At 41.8% G+C, this 20,836-nt stretch overlaps 1 protein-coding gene across 2 annotated transcripts in view; it reads right to left on the bottom strand.

Annotated features, from left to right (window-relative positions):
• The window catches only part of vti1a (vesicle transport through interaction with t-SNAREs 1A), a 118,116-nt gene that overhangs the window by 33,163 nt on the left and 64,117 nt on the right, over positions 1-20,836 (bottom strand). Inside the window, exons 6-7 of one of the 2 annotated variants that reach the window (XM_041962809.1) lie at positions 7,418-7,488; positions 3,711-3,783 (exon numbers count right to left, since the gene is read on the bottom strand). In XM_041962809.1, coding sequence (XP_041818743.1) covers positions 3,718-3,783; positions 7,418-7,488 — 137 coding nt within the window. In that variant the 3' untranslated portion in view covers positions 3,711-3,717. The remainder of the gene's footprint in view (positions 1-3,710; positions 3,784-7,417; positions 7,489-20,836) is intronic. The other variant, XM_041962808.1, reaches the window with a different exon arrangement.

Raw genomic sequence — 20,836 nt, 5'->3', positions numbered from 1 at the left:
CCTTCACTATGCCCCCTCCTTCTGTGAAGCTGCCAGAAGCCCCAGTGGCCCTAACTGGGTCTGGAGCTGCATCCCATTCCCAACTGCTCTGACCGTGGTGGGTGAGATGCTTGAGATGTTCAGTACAGCAGCAGGAAGGCTATCGCTACAGTCACAGGGCCATTTTGTATTTACGAGAGGCCATAGTGTCAGTGAGTCATGGAAACAGAGGCCTTAAGTCTGTGGCTTCTCTAATCAGGGATAATGATCCACACTGTGAACTGGAACTATTTCCAATGGAGACTGTACCAAACCTTTATCAAACCTGATCATATTGGTAATGAAGACCAGTGGAAAATCCATTAAGTGGAAAATCCACTAAACAAAGCGAACATTTATAAGTCCTTAGACATCCAAGAGTTCTGCTAATATCTCTGAGTCTGATCAAGTCTCAACGAAAAAAGGCTTGTTGGATTAAATATTTGTTTGTGGCCTTAGGTGTCCTGTATTTTACGGAACTGCCACCACTCCAAATGTAGCTGAAGATGGGATTTTCTAAGACTAATGTTTCTATTCTAAGATTCTGAGGAGGACCAAGTCTGCTTTATGGAATCACATTTCCCTAAAAGACAATATTTATGCATCCTGTTATATCAAGGCATCTACACTAAAAAGTGCTTTTAATAAGGAATGCAATCAATGTAAGTTGCTACGACTCTTGCAAGGCGATGCAAATCTTTTCTTTGTGGTACAAAGGGACCGGCTGTAGTGCTAACAGGCACTATATTAAATGATAATAGATCACATGATGATCATAGATATTAATATAATATCAGGATTGCCTTTCTGCCTCATTGGGATCACTGTCCCTGTCACAGTATAATTAAAACCCAAAGGATTTCGGAGAATTTAATTAAAAATTAACTAAGAGTGGATGCCCTGAATGCCCACCACTAGACCACTGACATCCACTAAGCAGATGAATAGAGCTGACATCAGACAGAGGCTACGTTTGAGAGACTAGTTATCAACCGCAACCCAGCCAATCAACAGCACCTGGAGACAGTGTTTTATACTTACTACCCTCATTGGCAGTGATGAGTTTCACAGTCAGAAGTTTGCAAAGATTCATTTTCAAACAAAGCGACAGCTATTTAAGATGTGTGTGTCTCTCTGAATGTTTCTTACTATTGGTGATATTCACAGAGTCTTTAAGTTAATTGGCTTTCTTGAACCCTGACAGCTGGCTTAATGAGTGTATAATTGTTTCTCAGCTGGGGTGATATCTACCAGACCATAAAGACACTTCAAGAAGAGGTGTGAGTTTAAATGAAACTACATCAACAGGGAAAAAGGACGCCATTTATCCTGTGGATCCCAATAAATCCCTTCATCCCTCCACTTACTTAAGTCTATTTGTCTGACCATGGATCAAGGCCAAATTATTGACTTTTCATAATGGACAATTTATGTACATGCTTAATACCACAGTTTCATGGCAAAAAAATGCTTTATCTCTCCATGCAACTGTCCAAACCTCTAGGTCTACACACAAATATGATATTAGATTTCACAGTTAGGTAAATTGCTGCCTTTTACAACCAAAAGGAACACCAAAAAATAATCGAACAAAAGATGGAATATTTATAATCCTGTGTGCGGGTGAGTGTCTATGTCCACCTCAGGCTTTTACCAAAAGCGCAGAGGTTGAAATACAGAACAGGAAAGGGTTACTTCTCACCTTTACATATTCATGGTAGACCTAAAGCACTACTTTTATAACTGAGACAAACTAGTGGAGAATGAAAAACCAACCAGCCCCCAACTCCAACAACAGTGTAAAGAAACTACCAATTGCTCTGACATCACACGCAAATACACAATTAATCAAAAGGCAGAAAACTGGGGGAGCAAATAATGAAATGAATGGCGAAATGAGGAAGGATTGCCTAAAAGGGGGCGGGGGTGGGTGAGATATCATTGAACCATCCTGAAGTCACTTCTCGCTCTCAGTTCTCTGTCTCTGGTTATAAATGACTTCAGATTTGACGTTTCCAGCCCATGACCTTACAACAAAACACACTTTCTTTTATTCAAACAGCGAAGAAACCAAAAGAAAAAAATGACTTTTTGTTAAAGAAAGGGGGGGTGGGTGGGGGGGGTATGTTGTACTGCTCCCATCAAGCAGAAAGGCAGGCGGTAGTCGAAGAGGCTCGTAACCGGGCCCCACTTTGGAAGGCCCTCATAAATCCTGATTTGAGCGGGGCGCTAACCAGAGGAGGAGAGGCACGTCAAGAGAGGGGGCTGGAGAATGGGGGGGCCGGGCGGCAGCTTGCCTCTTACAATGCTACGTCTGATTAAGTCTTCCCATTAGGTGACAGCTGAACTTTAACATTAATATGATAATATTGAAATAAGTGTGTTATTTACTTCAGCACCAGAGGAGGGTGGAGGGTAGAAGAGAGGGAAGGAGGAGGGAATGATGAATGATTTCTGGACAGCTTTGGGTGACATGCCAGGCGAGTTGACCCCCCCTCCCGCGATCCCCCTCCTCTTCCCATAATCAGACTTGACAAAATGGAGACATATGCAGAAATATTGGTTACAGTCGGCGTCACAGCCCTTCTCAGGCCTTCCCTCTCTGGTAACTGCTGGCCGCCCTGTGAGCCGCCCTCCAAATTGTCTACGGGCACTGAAGCATCTATTTCAATTGGCACTTCCTTCCTGGCCCCAGGATTTTACATTTAGTCGGTGTCATTTACATATTACTCTTAATCAAAATCCACAGTGGGCGACAGGGAGAAAAAAAAAACAAGAAAGAGGGAGCGAGAAACAAAACCGTGGCGTCACGGTTCAGGGGTAGGCACACAGGCACTTTATGAAATGGAGATGTGACAAGACATTACGGTGTGTGTGTGTGTGTGTGAGTGTGCGTGTGTTAGGTGGCGTGTGAATAAGATAATGCAAGGACTATTGAAATATCTGTGCGAGAATTCCTGTGTTTGTGTGATTGTTGGAGGTTGCCTTGTGCATGAACTAGCAAGCAGGAGAGACAAAGACTGCACGCTGGATATGGGTTGTTAGTGCATTTTGTGAAAAACAAAGGCAAAGAGAAGAAAAGAATGGAGACATGTACAGTGTGCACTTGCCTTTTCCAGCCTTTTTCTGCAGAATGCTACGCTGGGCGACTCCTCTCAGTCTACCCAGGCACTTAACACCAGTGCCATGGCAGGCACTCACACTGTTTGCTAGTTTAGTTAGTTGGTTCATTCAGACATACAGTGGCACATTGATGAAACAAAGAAAAGATGAGCATCAAAATTATATGCGTTGAGTGACTTTATACCCAGAAAAAGGACCCAAATATTGCATCTAATCACAGCTGTACCTTGTTGCATAGTTGTTTGACAACTGTATTTTGGATAAAAGTGGACAAAATCAGCTGGTCAAAATTGAACTACAGGTAAGGGATTGCGGCAACTATATCCTTTCCTTCATTCATCTATTTATTTGCATGGTCATTTGTTTGTTTATCCATCCCAACCTGTGTTCTCTGGAAAAGCAATGTAAAGCAAAGCAATGTGTCCAGCAGCGACAGTGTTTCTGACTCATCAGAAATGGAGAGGATGGACAATTTTGATCTAATTATAAACTTCATGAGACGGAAATGACTTGCAGCAGCACAGTTAGAGCACGATACATACAGAGAGGTGCAGAAACAAGGTCCCTACCTGCCTCTTACCTTCTCAGCATGCCGGTGAGGATGCGAGAACTCTTGCCCAGGTTGGCGTCTGTTTCTCTCAGCTGGGGGTGGGGGCAGAAAGACAGGTTTTAATTTCCATTCTGATCCGACAACTCAACGAAATTCAAAGGAGTCTAAAAATGTCCTCTGATGACACAATAGACTGCCTACAACAATTGACCGCCTCATTATACAGTTAAAAGACAGACACTGAAAGAAAGGAAGTTTCTTGTCGAAGATAACAGGAAACTGGCAATGGACACTCTATATCTTGTATCAGCAACATGATGGATTATTGGGGACCTGCTGTACATATACACATATTCATTACCACAAACAAGTCATTGCTGAGAAAGTGTTTTAACATTAAAGTCATTGCAATGATTATAGCATTACTGCAAGCTTGCTGTTGCGCAGCCTTGTACCACTGGCATTCAGGCAATAACTTGCTCAAGGGCAATTAATCCTTCTACCCAAAGTTGCTGGTTGAGAGTCAGACATCCTTTGATTAGAAGCTTGCTTTTTTACCTTCACTGGCGCACCCTCTTCTAAAAATAATTTTAGATGCCCTTGAAAAAGTTTTAATTCTGAAAGTCTATAAACTAGAGCCATCATGAGCTGTTTCTTTATGATAGACAACGTAAATTTAAAATAAACAAGATGTCAATGGCAGATTCCCACTTCGGGCGACATGTCATTCTAACAGCCTTCTGCTCATCTTGCTGCAAACAAAAGTTAGAATAGAAATGGATTTGTAGAAAAAGAGTGAGAGGGTCCTTTACTTTTGACACTGGGCACACTTGAAATAGTGATCCTGGCTACTCAGGGCTAATTGGCCTTGGATATTTTCCTGCTCGATCTTCTCTTTTCTATCTCTCTGCCTTTTTTTTCCCTTCAGGGTCATGGAGATGTTTTCATTCCATCCTCTGTTGAGGTTCAGGGACTTTAACTGGGAACAGGAATTGGCAGAAATGTTGCCAACAAGGTGTGAGTGTGACTGTAAAAAAAGGAAAAATGCTGACACCACACAGAGTGAGCTGCCACTAACGTCTACCTGTAGTCGCATTTCTAGAGGATGATGAGGGAGTGTGGGGAAGAATCTTTGCAGAGGTTCTCTCTAGAGTCAGCAGGGAGTCATTCATCTTCATCGCTCTCTGAGATAATAGCTGCTTTCCCAATAAAGCCACTCTCACTCACTGCGTTTTCATCAGTGTATTATACTGTACACTATTCTATTTTTAATTCCTCACTTTCACATCTCTTCTTCCGACCTTCCTTTTCTCTACAATGGTTCCAGCATCGCTCTTCTTCCTGTTGGTTCTGGCTCATCTTGCAGTCATCTCTCACCCCTCCTTTACTGCTGCTTTTTTCCTCTTCCTCCATCCTTCCTTCCTACCCTCTGGCAGCCTGGGTTGGTGCGATGCAGGTTGCGAGAGCCAAGGATACATGTGGTACAGGCTAGGAGGTGGGGGACCTGGGGTTTGGGCCCTCTGGCAAAGACAACAAGTCCTGCAGTTGCCTGATGTCTGCCTCTACCCACAGATCTGTCCCCCCAGATACTTCACACTTTCTCCCAAAATACACCTCTGAATCATTCCTTCTTTCCATTCCTCTTTCTCTCTCCACACCCTCTCACCAAATCTCATACTTTCCTCCTTAACCTAAATTTTAGCACTGTTGAGTTAACAGGGATTGTCTATTTGGTAAGAACGAGCGGAAGGTGTTTTGCCTATTTCATTTTAATGTACAGCTCCAAAACAGAACATTCTCCACAGACACCCTTGACCACTGTCACCATAATTAGAAAATAAAGCTTATTTGTGTATAAAATTCAAAATAGTCTCTGAGGCATATCCTTTCGATCTACTGTGCCAAAAAGGCCATTTAATGAAAAAAAGGGAGCTTTGATGATGAAATATGCAAAATGAAAATGTAATTATTTTTTGAGCATTAAAGTCTGTAATCTTACTGAGCACGATAAGGGAAATGAAATTACTAATTTGATTCCTCAAATTACGCAATTAATCCTGTTATATTAATAATCTGTGGTCTCAAATGACTAAACTCTGTCCTGAAAATACTTATCTTATTCCCTAAAATAAATAGAGTAGTTATCATAACTGCAGTTATAGCTTGTTGTGGTTAGTCTGCTTGGTTAGGGAAAAGAAGCTAAGCAGCACTAGAGCAGCTAGGTTTCAGTGTTTAGGTGCCCTCAAATGACTTAATTCAAAAACAATGCAAAGATCATGGACAACGCAGACAGATGTGGATCTGATTAATAGAGAAAGGTGAGGACAAATGTAGTGACCTGATGTATAATTTAGTAATTTAAGGGCAAGAGTTATTCCTTTGGGAGAACAAATTAATAATTTGTGCGTACAAATTGCTTGTTTTGTTCCCTGAAGTTAGTAATTCCTAACCTCAAGTTAATAATTTTACACAGTGGAATTATTGATTCAAGGACATAAATTACTAATTTTAAGGAACAAATGTTAAACCTCTCTCCTCTTCTGCCTGTCGGGCTCTGTGTGAGATAACCTGGAGATTGCATCCACTAAGTGGTTCAGAGTTGGGAGCATACTGCTTTGACCCAGTGCTGAAACCTTCCGTTGACTTCTATTTGTACCATAAAAGCAAAACAAAAGGCCACACCCCCTGCTGAGGATAGAGGTTTGTGTGTGTGTGCTTTTATGTGTTTGTGTGTTCATGTGCCGGTATTTATGCTAAAACTATACCTCCTTCACCTCCCATCTCTTAAATGCAAAAGAACTGTTCCGTCCTGTGTCTTTACATCTTGATTCCTTTTTACTTTACTTTTGCCCCACAAACTGCCTTTAAAGCCCTCTGAGTGCATGTGTGTGTGCATGTGGTGGTGGTGTGTGTGTGTGTGTGGAGGGGGGGGGTTCAGCAAAGAAGACTCATGGGAAGAAGGGAGAGAGAGAGAAAAAAGCAAAAGAAAGAGAGATCAGGTACTCTCAGTAGACACCGTGGACCGTTTTGAAAGGAGATGTTTGATTTCCTTTGAAATCGCCTGTGCAAGGCCCACTGCCATGTTGTGGTCTTTAAGCATTCTGCGTTGAGGGTGCCGTCAGGGTTGGGCCCCCTTCCTGTGTTTGGTCTTTTCTGTGTCTGCCTACCTGTCTGTTTGGCTGGTTGGATGTAAGGAGGGGTAGCACGAAGGATTGGGGGAGACTCTCTGAGGGAAAGTGAGAAGGAGTGAGGAAAACCGGAGAGGAGTGCTGAGAAGTAAAGGAGGGTAGGTGAGGAAGGATGGCAGCTGGCAAAGTTAACCTCATTCAGGTGAGAGGAAGGAAAGCGGGAAAATTGTCACCCATATGTAGCCACAAGTAGGTTGATTTCACATGTGATGTGGAATAATATGCTCAACGCCCGATTAAACTCGAGAAAAACATTCAAATTCAAATTGTGAGATGATACTCACAACTGAAAAAACCTGCTTGCATGCAATAGCGCGCTATCAATAAATGAGCACATTAGGTACCTTGTCAATACAATTCTGCTGACATAGTGAGTGCACCACTGCAGGCAAACCTGAGACGGCGTGTGTGTGCCATGTTTGCATAGAAAGTGGTGAATGCTGTCAATGTTGCTAACCAGTTGTAACACCTTCACGGTCTCACAAACACTTGTTAGAATAGACAGATGAGTGTGTGCAGGTGGCATGTGCGCACTCACCCTTTCTCTGGCTCTTTGGATCTTCTCACGGTCACTGTGCAGGTTGGTAAGAATCTCCTGACCCACTTGTTCTGTGAGAGAGGCAGATGCAGCGTGAGACGAGCTATGTCTGACATTCACAAAACCAAGTGTTAAAATCCTAAAACTAATGAATAAAAAAAGAATGGCTTCACTTGTACACTTGCAAAGAATACCTGAAACATGAAAAGAGGCCTCTAATGATGTTTTCTCTTTTGGACAAGTCATGTCTCAAGTGTATAAAACGCTCTGTTTGCTGTCTTTCTGTCTACTGTGTCTCAGTGGGAATAATGTGAAATGAAAATAGGATTTTAGAAAAACTGGATTCACTCTGAGGCTTTAATGGAGAGAGCATTCTGCATGTAGTCATTGTGCAAAATCTTTGTACACACACTGCACAGTGTACAGAGATAACACTGTCTAGAGGGAGTGTCAGGCAGGCAGATACTAGAATATTATTGTAGCCATGGGAAGTGTTTTTTAAACCTTCTTAAAATGCTGAGGTAAATAGACATAAAGTTCTAGGCAGCAATACCCCAGCATCCAGCCCGCCAGTGGGGTCCACTCTGCCAATGCAATATTCATTAAGCCATTCTTTTTAAATGCCTCTCGTCAGTTGCGGATGTAAACACATTAACGCACAGTTATAAAACATCCCCGACAAGGCACCTGACAAGCTTGTCAGTGGTCACTGTCATTTTCCTGTCCCTTGGGTTGAGGATGAGAAAAGAAAGCAAAAAATAAATAAAGAAATAAAGAAAAGATAAACCAAATAAGCCCCCCACCACCGCCAAAAAAGCCACTGCTGCCATCAATGTAACCACACTGCTACAGCATTAGCGTTTAAAAATGAGGGAGGTAGACGATGAATCGGGGGGGGGGGGGAAGAAGTGAAGAATCTTTGCATGGATCAAAGACAGGCTTTCAAGCGCACCAAACAAATCCGGAATAAACAACGCAGTTGCTGACTGTATTACACTACACAGGTGCCGCACACCAAAGGGCCCACGTGCTGAGCGCCTGTTTGGGGGGGAGCGGTGCAAAAATGGGCTACATCTGGCAGCTAAACAAGAGAAGAGAGAGAGGGAGAAATGGAGAAAGATAGAGACAGAGAGAGACAGAGAGAAAGGGGATCAGGGAAAAGTAGAAAAAAGAGAAAGTACTGTCAAATGAACGACAATCGTCTCCCATTCATCCCATCCCTTTTACCCCCCTACACTGTAACTGACTCAAATGTGTCTCTTCCTGCCTTCATTAATTTCTAATCTGGGACGAGACAGATTGAAGGATACCCAGATTAAACAGTGCAGTCAGACAGTCACATGTGACAAATAGGGCAGATTAAAAGACTGAGTGCAGGTATTAATAACCATAAAAATACAAGCCCTCCCCCGTCCCCATTGGAGAAGAACAAGGGATAAACAGGAAGGGAGTTGTAGCGGGAAATCTTCTGTTAAAGAGACAAATAAGCACATCTATCCATCTCTGTCAGGGTTGTGGCTTTTTTTTTTTTTTTTAAATAAACCAACGTGACAAGGACTGCAGCAGGAGAGTTTGTTTTGATCGCAAGTGCATTATTGGAAAGGTTTGCAACGTGTAAAAAGATGGATGAGGTAGTGGGAGAAAAAGGCCTCCGATGAGAGCTTAGCCGAAGAACTAAGCAACCATTACACACATCCTGTTAAGGTGTGTTTTGCAAGACCATCACAGTTTATGTGAGTGTTTAAGATAAAAAAGAAAAGGAAAAAAGAAGAGAAATTATGTTATAACCTTGGCAAGAAGCTACCTTTCAGTGGATAAGACTGTAACCACAGTGCATTCAGGTTTCTGACAATTGTGGGGTGCTATAGAGAGCACGGTACAGGTATCGAAAGAATAACATGACACCAAGGTTTTCAGTAGTGCGCTGTAAGTACAAACATCCACCTTTGCATGTTTTCTGGACAGAGATGGGAAATATACATGAGATAAAAATGATTATATGTTAATGGAAGAAAAACAAATGGTATGACACTGAAGATACCACATCGGCTGACTAACAAAGTTTCATCATAGCTTGTTAGGATAAACATTTTCTTTGGCTGTGCGACCATTAAGGTCTCTCCCCAGTCCTTCAAAATCTATCATCATTCCTTTCTGGGTTCCCCCCACCACGCTGAGCCATTAGAGGTGTACACAACACCTCCCAAGGGAATAAATGGCGTTTATTGTCTTTATCATGTATCTTCCCTTGCGTTACTCATTCTCTGGCATGTATCTACATTTCCATTCATCTTATTTAGGTCCGTCTGTCCAGCGAACTGTGTAAAACGTCATTAGTTACTGGGGGAAAATAACTTGTTGGGCAACAACTGGCGCAAACTATTGAGTTCAAAACAAAAAATCCGATGTGGAAGAAAAATGAATGTTTGCTCAAGTAATAGACTACTCCCACAATGTGACATACCATTTCATCATCATCATGATGTCGACAAGGCTTCCACCCCAAAACTGTCAACACCTGTGAAAGAAAGACCTATAGCTGGCCTCTCTAGTAATAATATCTTAGCTCATGTTGATTTGGGAATACTTTTGGTAATCACTGACCTGCATGTTGGTGCAAGATTTTGCAATGTTAACATATTGCATATTTAAGTTTGTACATTATCTTTAACAGCATAAAATCAAAATAAACACAAATTGTGTGACCAGAACAAGAATGTGGGGTATTAAAAAAAAAAAAAGTCAAATGTACAGTCGATATGAGCAAATCAGGAGAGGAGAAATAATTTACCGTTAATGCCCCTGACTTGTTGCTCGTTAGTGTATAAAATATTCCCCTCCTGTTTAAATAGCTATTAACAATTTAAATAACCCTGGCCCAGAGGCCTTGCTCTGACTCACTTGTTAAAGATCCCCATCCCCCAAGGTCCATTTAACAAGCCCATTATTCCATTACATTACACTCACACCAGCACCAGAGAGCCTTAATTTAAGTCATCCCTCTAATGTAACTGTAGAAAAGAATTAGTATAGGAAAGTTGAAGGCATAAATTAGATTGAGGGGGAAATAACGTCTGGATCTGGAATTAGACACACTATTGATATAACACAGTCTAGCTCTATTTTATCTCAGCTCAACACTTCACCATTTTGCTAATAATGATAAGGTGGACGGAAAATATATTTACTGGACAATTAACTTTACTGGTGTATGCAGTAATCTGTAACAAGACAATAAAACAAGCCAAACAGAGCTGGAGCCAAACATTTCTGTCCGCTCTGACTCTTAAAGAGAGCTGCAACAATTGTTCAACAGACAAAAATCAATTAATGGTTTAAGCTATTTTTGAAGCAATGCGATACTTTCCCCAGGTTCAAACTTAGTTAATGATGAGGATGCTGCTTTTCTTCTTTATTGTGAATTGCATTTCTTTGCATAGTGGATGTGCATGTTGGTTGAACAACATTAGCAATTTGATGACATCATCTAAGGCTTTGTTCTGGGCAGTTTTCATTACTTTTACATCGTCAGATTAATTGAATATGAAAATAATTGTTAGCTGCAGCCCTACTCTTGAAAACTTCCAGTAACAGAAGGATCCACTTATTGTCAGGCCTTGAGAAGGCTCAAGTAGTCGTTTATAATTCTGTGTAAGATGAAATGTAAGTACCATGAACTGTCCATGTCTGCCCATCATGGCTCAGGACAAAACAGCTCAGACAGCAAATTCTGGCACAATCCAAACCTTCACAGCCTTCAACCTTCTCCAGTCCATGCACACATTTAATTGGAGGCATCATCTATTTTACAGGAGCTGTTTCAGAGCAGTTACACACTGTCTAAGGGCTCCGTCTCTCTTTCTGTGTTGCTTTTTTTTTTTTTTTTTGCCTTGCTCCCTCCGTCCCCTGAGCTGAAAGGGTACAAGACCTGACAGTGGTGTGCTCTGAGGCTCAGCACAGCCCCTTTTCATTAAGCAGTTGAGACCACTTTTTGAAGGTTACCACACACACTTGTATCCGGACACAAGCCACACACTCCAACAAACGGGGCATGGAAACCCATGGGAGGGTTGAGGGGAAGTAAGGAGGAGCCTGATAAATGTTAGACCATACATTTTCTCTCTCTCAAGCTCGCTCTATCACTCACACACACACACAGATACAGACACACACACGGTGCAGCAGTCAACTTATATGCCTGTGACTCCCAGGTGACTAAAGTTACCTGTCTTTGTACACTTCCAGAGAAGCTTTTTTTTAAGGACTTCTCAAATCTACAACTGCCTGGTGACACACTTTCATCACCTCCATCAAAGTTGTACCCACACTGGGATGCATTTGTAATGCTGAGCCCACAGGCCATGAGGCTAGCGCTTTCGCACTGAGCTATAGCTCAAAATAAGGAGGTGCCAAGTGCCAGGTCATGGGGGGGCACGTAGCATCCGTGGGCTCAGCAATGTTATGACAGGTTACTTCTAATAATAACAAACTCTATCGCATTTTAAGTTCACACATGCACTGCTACCCTGACATTTTCCGGACATCACTCGGAGGAGCTGAATGTGAGAGCACAAATGTCCCAATCAGTTGAACTGGACATTAAGCAGACTTTACACGAGCAACAACCTAGTACAAAGTCTGTGTAATGTCCAACTGTGTCCATGTGTGAATAGAGAAGGTCACTGTCAATAGAATTCATAGCAAGTGAGTGGGAGTGTGTGATGATGACGTTGCAATGTTGCTGCATCATTTCTGCTGCCTGCATATTGCTTTTCACTCATTAGTAGATACACCCAAATACATGTAGTATTGATATCAATGCAAAAACTGTCTTCATTACGGATGACTCCTCCTCCTCCTGTACCCATGCACCACCCCTCGCCGATACCAAATGGAGTGTCTCCAATAGGTAAGAATGCATCTCACACGCAATCTCCTGTTGTGAGAATAAATGCATTGTACTCAAAATCGGGATTTTTCCACCCTGTGTGTTTAACAAACTCCCTATACAGCACACAGCATAGGTACTGCCCTGTTCTTGCAAGAGCCTCAGCACTTAAAAGGCCCAAAACAAGTAATATTCTGGGCAGGGAGAAGCTGGACCATAATAGTGCATCCTGACTTAGCCGTTGCATCGGCGCTTCCCGTTGCATGTGCATGAGTGGTGGTGGGCAGTCAGGGTGGATTTCTGGGGCCTTTCTTCACTCTGCCAGGCTCTGTTTTATTCATCGCCTGCGCCCTGACCCCGCAGAGCTCCTGTTCTGACAAATCACTTCTGATTAAGACAGATCTCTGTTAGTCAGCCACTCAACTTGGCCTATTCATCATTCCATAGAAAATATCCCTCTCTCCTCCCCCATCCCTCCTCCTCCTGGCTCGTTTGCCTGTCCGTCAGACCGAAGCAAGGCGCAAAAGAAATTTCCGCCGCTGTTTTAAATGGCTGATTATAGACAATTGGTGGATGGAGAGACGTAAGAGCGTCTTATGGGTGATAAGACGCAAGTTTAATGGGTATAAATGACCGGGCCTGCAGGAGAGCAGCTGGTAATAGAACCATTTGTTTAAAGCTGAACCGGGATGGAGAGAATTGAAGGCTGCATTTTCCTTCTATTTGAGCTCCCCCTCCTCTTTTCCCTTCACCTCAGCCTCAAAGTCAAATCCTCAGATCACCAGATTTACATTTCTTTTAAACAGCAAAGTCCCCTTCACCCCCATTCAATGAGAATTGATGAGGCTTGGAGAGGAATAGTTTGTTTTACATTTATGAAATATGTCCCTGTGGACATGGCTGCAGACACGCTTGACACAGCCACTCATATGTAACATTGCTCTCCATGGCTTAGCAACAAAGTGAACAGAATATTTACTGTAAGTGTAATTACCAATACAGTCAGATGCTTGAGAGCATTTGTATGCAAAGTTATGCCATAATAAACTACAGCACAAACTCCTTACACTGTGCCAAAGCATCTAGACAGCCACAGAGCTATTGTGTTAAAATTTCTAACAAACCAGATTAAATTAACCTGAACGACAACCCTGCTGGTGGCAGAGGGCTGAGAAGCAGGAGGGGTGAGTGGAGAATGAGGGTTGCTACAAGCAAATTGCCTGGACTTAATCAACCAGTCTTACTGAACCATCCAAATGAAAACTAATGGACTTGGGTGCTTGCTGTGATTGCCCCACATGCAACAATGTGTGGGGCAGGAGCGTTGCTTTCTGAGGTCTTCAATTAAAAAACAAGGAATTTCTACAGACGGCTGGTCAGCCCATATACCTACTCTACATGTATCCCAATTGGTCAATTGTGAAGCTCAATCAGAGTGGACTTATTAATTCCATTTCCAGTGCTGGGGAAATGGTTTTTTCATGTGTTGATTAAACTTGGTCAAAATTGTTAAAAAATGTATGAAGTGAAGAATTAAAACTCATATCCGACTGAGCTAATTTGCGTATGCATTATTCATAGTGCTGACATTTGTGTCACACAATTGCGCTGGCCACATTACAACTAAAATATAAACAAATAAATAGTACATGAATAAAAAAAAATAACACACGCTAGTACATCAAACTTTATTCAGCCTAAATAATACAACCAGAGTTTAAGTGCTTTACTCTGCAACTTAAATAACTTGATTTTATTACCAGCTGAGTAGCTGTATAAATCATGGCGCCACATCATATGGGCATAATAACAACACAATGACAATATCTAAGCTGAAGGTCAGAATAATACAAAAGACCTTAGCAAAGGAAAAACCAAACAGAAGCTCATTCTGTTGAATTTAGAAGACAAACACAAATCTCGACCAATGATGCCATGTAGACCTACACGATAAGTTGTTTCAGCATCAGCGTCATGACGTGCGCATATGCATTAGTCACATTTCAGGACGCATGATACCAAGTCAGGCAAACTAACTCAAACATGTCATGCTGCACCTGTTTTGCTACTTGATGCAAGAAAATGCAAAATGAAAACTCGCAAAGTTCTGATTTTCCATGACTCATCTAAAAGAAAAGTCTGTCTCAGTCTACATAATTTAGTCCAGTTTACGGGTCCTTGGATACATGGACCTGAAAATGAGCGCCAATCAAGTGCACCCTCTTAACCACGGCACGTGGGTGAAGTGATCACTATGCATGCAGAGTTTGCATGTAACCTGTCTGTAAACATGGATATGACGCGGCTACTGTCACGGATAATATCGCCTGGATGTTAGAGGCAGGAGTCCAGCTACACAAGGCTGCTTTTGAGTGCATGTATTGTTGTTATCAGTGGCAACTCGTCCCTGTGTAGATTGAAAAGTTTTTTTTCACAGGGTTGGACCGAATGTCAGAAACACAAATACACACAAAACCTGCTGCATCCAGATCAATCTGCACTTACATCTTGTGAGCATATAGATAAGTCTGTTTGTTGCTCGAGTTTGAGAGTTTTATCGCCAGCCACGTCAGGAGGCCTGTTTTATCTTACACCTTACACCACATTTGACCATTGTTAGAAATGGTAGATTGCATGTAACCTGCAACATACAAAGTCATTTGTAAAGTTAATTAAGAAACGTGCTGTTTTTCTGAAATGTCTCTCCGCCTGTTTACCCTCTCCTCTTGATAATGTAGGTGTCAGAGTCGCACATGTGAATGTGGGGGGGGGGGGGGGGGGGGGGGGGGGGGGATGATGATAATTTTATATATGTACATGAATAACACACAATATATATAATCACAGAAAAAAAAAGAAATCGCAATGACAGTTTTTTCCAATATCGTGCAGCCCTAATGTCAAGCCTAGGGAGACTTGAATGTAGGAGAAAACAACTTTTCAGTTGGTCCTAATCAAACCCAACATCTGATTTAACAACCCCTGCTGGAACTGACTGAGGAGAAAAGTTTGTCGGAAATGGACTCTGGGAGAGCTATATGGAGGAGGAGGGAAGAAGAAAGAGAAAACTTGACGCTCCTCTGGTTCGTTTTCAACAGTTTAGGAGCGTTAATCATCACATTACTGTTGATTAAAGGCTTTTACGTCTCTAATCAGAACGTTGACAGGCAGATCAAAGAGCGAAACACAAATTTCTTGCCTTTTAATTATCTGTACAACACCACACCTCGGGCAGCTCTTCCCTGCCTATCTCCTCAAACTCAGCGAAAGAATGCAAAAGGAGATCTAACACTCTACAACAGTTCATTATCCAATAAAACGGGAGATCGGGGAGAGAAAATACACACACCAACACACACACACACACACACTATTACACACACACGCACACAAAGCTTTAAGGCTTTATGATTAGCGAAGACCTGGGGGAGGCCTGCAGTCTTCTTTATTAACATGTCCCGAATTGGAACACCTTAATTATGTTTGTCAAAATCGGACTTGGCGTCAAGCTCATTTGCATGTTTTGACAAGGCCTGTTGGGAGCCTCCCTCCATTTTTCTTCAGAGTGCTAGAAGTATTTATCACTTCTCAACACCTACTGATAATAGGCTTTTGTTGTTAAATGAATGAAATAACTTGTTAAGTGTTCTTGTTGGATTCGCCCCCACCCAGCCCCTACTGTTTGTGAGTTAAAGTTAGAACTGATGCAAACACTGACTGAAGTGCACACAAAGGAGCCTCGAGACTGTCTTGATCAATGCTTGTTCGCCACGCCTGTTCAAACTGATGAGGATGCGACGCCTTCCGCAGCCCGACTGTTCCTGCCCAGCTGTTCCCTGTCAAGTGGTTTAGACAAAAATCTGTACTACTTTTAGAAAAGATTTGGCATCGCTTTGGAGGTTCTCAAAAGTCCTACATGTTCCTTAGCACATTCAGCGCTACAACAGATTGCTACCTGACTCATGATCACATCCTATTTGAATATAAGAAAGCAACGGACCACTCCCTCCCTTCCCCCATTAACAGCTAAACAGACTAAATGAATCCTCGTTACGTCGATGATATGTAAAACAAGCGTGGTCGAAAACAAACAAACAATCTGTGGGGACAGAGGACTGTCGGCAGCAATTTAGCAATGGAGAAAAAGGAGGGCATGAAAGCGAGACATCAAACATTAGCCTGAATGGAAGGCGCAGGCCATTAGAAGTGGTTGCACTGACAGGATCTGACAGTTGGAAACACTTAAAGATTATTTTCCTCAAACTTTGAATTCATTAATACTCATGAGCTGAGGAAGGGCTTCCAAAACACAGCAAAAAAAGGAGAGAGCTGGTGTTGAAGCTGGCTGTAGAGTGACAGGTTGCACCGCGGAGGCCAGTTCAATCTGTGAATGAGGCTCGTGCTCTTGGTGCCAATTAGTATTGTAACTAGCTTCCTGGTTACATCTGCTCTGCTTTATCTGTTCTCAATGAAATTTGATTTTGGAACATAAAGCCTCCTTTGCCAACACTTTTCCTTGAGGATTCAGTTCATCATCGATGTAAACTAATGACTGATAATTTTCCAAGAGAAAAAAAACACAGACAAAGAGTTAATGCAAACTGAGCTAATTTAACAATACAGACTCAATCTCAATGCAAAATGGTCTTGCTGCCATTTATTTGGCAGACGTTACAACAGAAAAGGTTTTGACCTATTCGATATATCCTGCTTACCACTTATGGCACAATTTACCATTTCCCATGTACAATTGTAAAGGAAATTTGGGCTGTATTTTTGTTGATTATAATGTCTAAATAAGTAAATTAAAGCTGAGAAACTGTTTAAAAGCACTTATGTTGTTCTGCATTCTCAGATGTCTGGAATTAAGTTGTTGAGTAACGACAGCTGATACGAATGACTGTAAAAACCTCACATATTGGGGAACTGAATATGAAATTTTCTGCTTGAATTGGTGGCATGCATATAATTCATTTGCTGCAATGGACATAGCTGCCCTCTTATTCACAGATGATACATCAAATTCTCTACAGCAAATCTAAGGTGCTCGGACAATTTTATTTGACCAAGCAACAGTCGGAGCCTGTTATCAGAACACTGCGTCATTGTATCTGCTCTGACAGACAGCACAAACACAAGTTTGTGTCTTACTTTAGGGTAATACCATCACACTTCCCTGCTCTGGTAAAAGGAAAATAATACTGCTATTATAGGGGGAATACGAAGCACAGAGGGGACTCACAAAAGAGAGACACATCATGCGCCTCATTTAACAATGACCGGGGCCACAGAGTTGAAGGCAGATTATTGTCAGCTTCCACTGTGAATACACACAACATAGCACGACATGTCAGGGCAGGTCAACGCTCTTGCGTACAGTATACATCATTTATTTGTGCTTGCTTTAAATTGTTCCTTTACAGCATATAGTCATTTCCGAGTAACAGTTCTGAAGAATTCAATACTTTAGGTATTTCCATTAAAAGCTGCAGGAAATTCTGTCAAATACAAGGCTTTACATACAATACATATTAATTCAGTCATTTGCAGTGATAAAAAACAATTATGACTTGTGTTAAAAAAGAAACCACAAACCTCAACAAGCACCTATTTTCACAATACTAAAATGAAGCATTTCCACATTTTTTTATTTAACAGGTCAGACTAAAGGAGACTTCAAGCTGTTGACATTAATACAGAAGCTCCAGAAAATACGTAGGCCTGCTTATTGTCTCTAACTAAAATGGACAGAGTGTCTGTCTGTACATCTGTCCTTCAATTTTTTTTGACAACCGTTAATCTGATCGACTTTACACTCAGCGGATGGACTGCCAAGGAAGTGGCTGTGTTGAGTGCGTATGTAATTTGGATGAGCAGTAATTTTGGATGAGGGTTGGGGTTAACCCTCCCTCTCAACTGCACTTGCTATCCGTAACAAGGCGTCAGCTAATTTGAGTTTTAATGTTAATGTTTTGATAACCGACACAGTAGTTAACTTCATGTTATCAGGCTAACCTTTGTAACGTTCTGGGAGGCAGCTACAACTTGGGACAGCTGGCCAGCTTCAGCATGAATTCATCAGTTTTATCAACAGTAATGATATAGCGGTAAAGAATTCTTTCATTCTCACATTTGTGGGTCTAAAACTGTGGGTCTGGAACTGCTTCATCTGGAACCACAGGGCCTCTCTGGCTCTGCAGGTCGAAGATATTGAAAAAGCTGCAAGCAGCAATACGAAAGGCCAAAAAGGCACATTTTAAATGGACACTGCACTAGTTACTTGAAATCCTGATGGTAATGAAGAGAACTACATAATATGCAGAATCTACTGAGCAGGAGACACAGAGGGAACAACACATGCTGAAATCCTGAATTTGTCTGTTAACTGACAAAAATGTAATATAACACTCTGCACCACTGCTGGGGTGACAAGGTGTCTCCTGTTCCTAATCATGAAGTAAAACAGGCTCAACTGAATACCCAACACGCCTGCCACCATTTTCCACACTAATGAAGCATATCTGAGTTTTAAGACATGGCAGAACTAATTTAATCTACCTTCTAAGGGACCTCAGCACCATCAAATTAATTATTCATAAAGGACATGATATTATAACTCAATTGTCAACTCCGTAGCTGGCCCCTTTTTTAACCTTTCTGTGCCTGTCGCTGTCTTTTGTCTTGGACTCTTTCTTTAAAAGCAAGTCGTACGCTTTTAATCTATAACTGAGCAATACACAGTCATTGTTGCTGCTGAACAAAATTGCTTTTTTTTTTTGCCGATAAAGGGGTGACAACAGGGTAGTGGAGAGTTTCTGCGATTGCTGCGGCTCCCTGTGGATTTTTAGGGTATGGTGATGGGGCCAGCTTCACCATGGAGAAAAAAGAAAGACACACAGAGAGTCATCAAGTCTCTAATAACACAACCTTAGACACATTTTATGTTCCTCTCATGAATAATGTATGCCATCTGGCAAAGCTAATCTTGCCATAGTGTTGCTTAGACAGGTTGGCCACCAGGAGGTGGAACAAAATTCCTTTTACACACAGTGGTTCTTTTAGCCAGGTGTCATTTTCTCTTCAGGGGTAGGATGATGGTATGCAACCCTGTCATGACTGACAGGAACAGCAGCAGGCAGGCATGGCTACAACACCCTATAGTGAGAAACTAATACTAATATGCCCAATTCCTCACACAAGTGTGTGGATCCTCTGTGAAAATCAGCATGTGGTCCTCACAGCCAGGCAACCAAAAGAAAAAATAGCCAACAAGAACTCTAATGGTTCAATATAGTTATTATGTGAGTACAAACTCTGCACAAAAGAAGTTACGAGATCAATCCACACAGCAGAACACTTGCATGCTGTATGTGCACCGGTGCCACATAAATACACATGCAGACACACATGCACAGCATATGACGTAACAGCTCTGCAGCTGGTCTGAGGATAAGATACGGTTTTAAGAATATTAAGAGTACAAGACAACAACTAAGCAGTCTTACAAACACGGCCACAGAGGAGCAACCATAGACTGTTTGAATTTCATTAGATTTTTGGATAAACCAACAGGTGGCACTAGTCACAGTAAGCAACCACCTAAACAAATTGTCCGTCTCTTGAATTAGTGGACCTTCAATGTTAGAAAGGAGCAAGTGACAGCCAAGGCTTGTAATATCTGTTGACTCATCCACAAAAGGTTTTATAGCATTTGAGAGTGTCGAAAATGTACACTGTCAACCCTAAACATGTAATTTGTATGTAAGCAGGCAGTCGATGAAGCACCTGGTGCTGCCCAAAGTCCAAAATCAATAACTGAATAACTTTTAAGCACCAGGGTGTAGAAAGAAAATCCTAGCCCTCACGCATTTAGATGGTCAAGTATGTGGTTAAGGTGACATTATCGTCCCTTGACGTATTGATTCTGGGCACTTGTCTACCAAGAAAAAAAATCTTAAGCTTGCTAGAAAGGGTGGTATCTTTCCATTACTACTGATGTTCTTTAGTTCTGTCCACGGTGAAGGGTACCTACAGTTTTATATGGGGTGGGGGCGGATGAGAGCTTTGAGATTCAAGAATTTAGTCTTAAACCAAACAATTAGGTAAACCAGATTAAACACACCTGGTCACCCGACTCAATGTTGATGAAAAACTGTTGCTGATCAAGGTACAGTATCTAATGCTTGCATGTAGCAGTGCTTTTATGAAATTTCACATTGCTAGACCGATTGACAGTTGGTGGCTGTTAATTCCCAAATAAGTGTAGTAAAGGATCAACAAAGGCAAGGAAGAAGACGATTCTGAACTAGGAAACTTGGATATCAACAACATAGGATTTGAAACAACGCTAAAGCTTTTCATGAGGAAGGAAGTACATTCAAAATGTTTGTAAGACCTCAAGGACGCCATGCATTTTGGTGAGCAACAGCGAATGTAAACAGGATTTATGTTTACAAGAAAACTCCACAGGGCAACTTTACCTTGAATAAACAAGTCAATTTCATGACACAGCTGCACAACGACGGTATATG

The sequence above is a fragment of the Chelmon rostratus genome, chromosome 21 (genome assembly GCF_017976325.1).
Source record: "Chelmon rostratus isolate fCheRos1 chromosome 21, fCheRos1.pri, whole genome shotgun sequence".
Taxonomy (NCBI): domain Eukaryota; kingdom Metazoa; phylum Chordata; class Actinopteri; order Chaetodontiformes; family Chaetodontidae; genus Chelmon; species Chelmon rostratus.
This window is presented reverse-complemented; position numbering and strand designations above follow the sequence as displayed.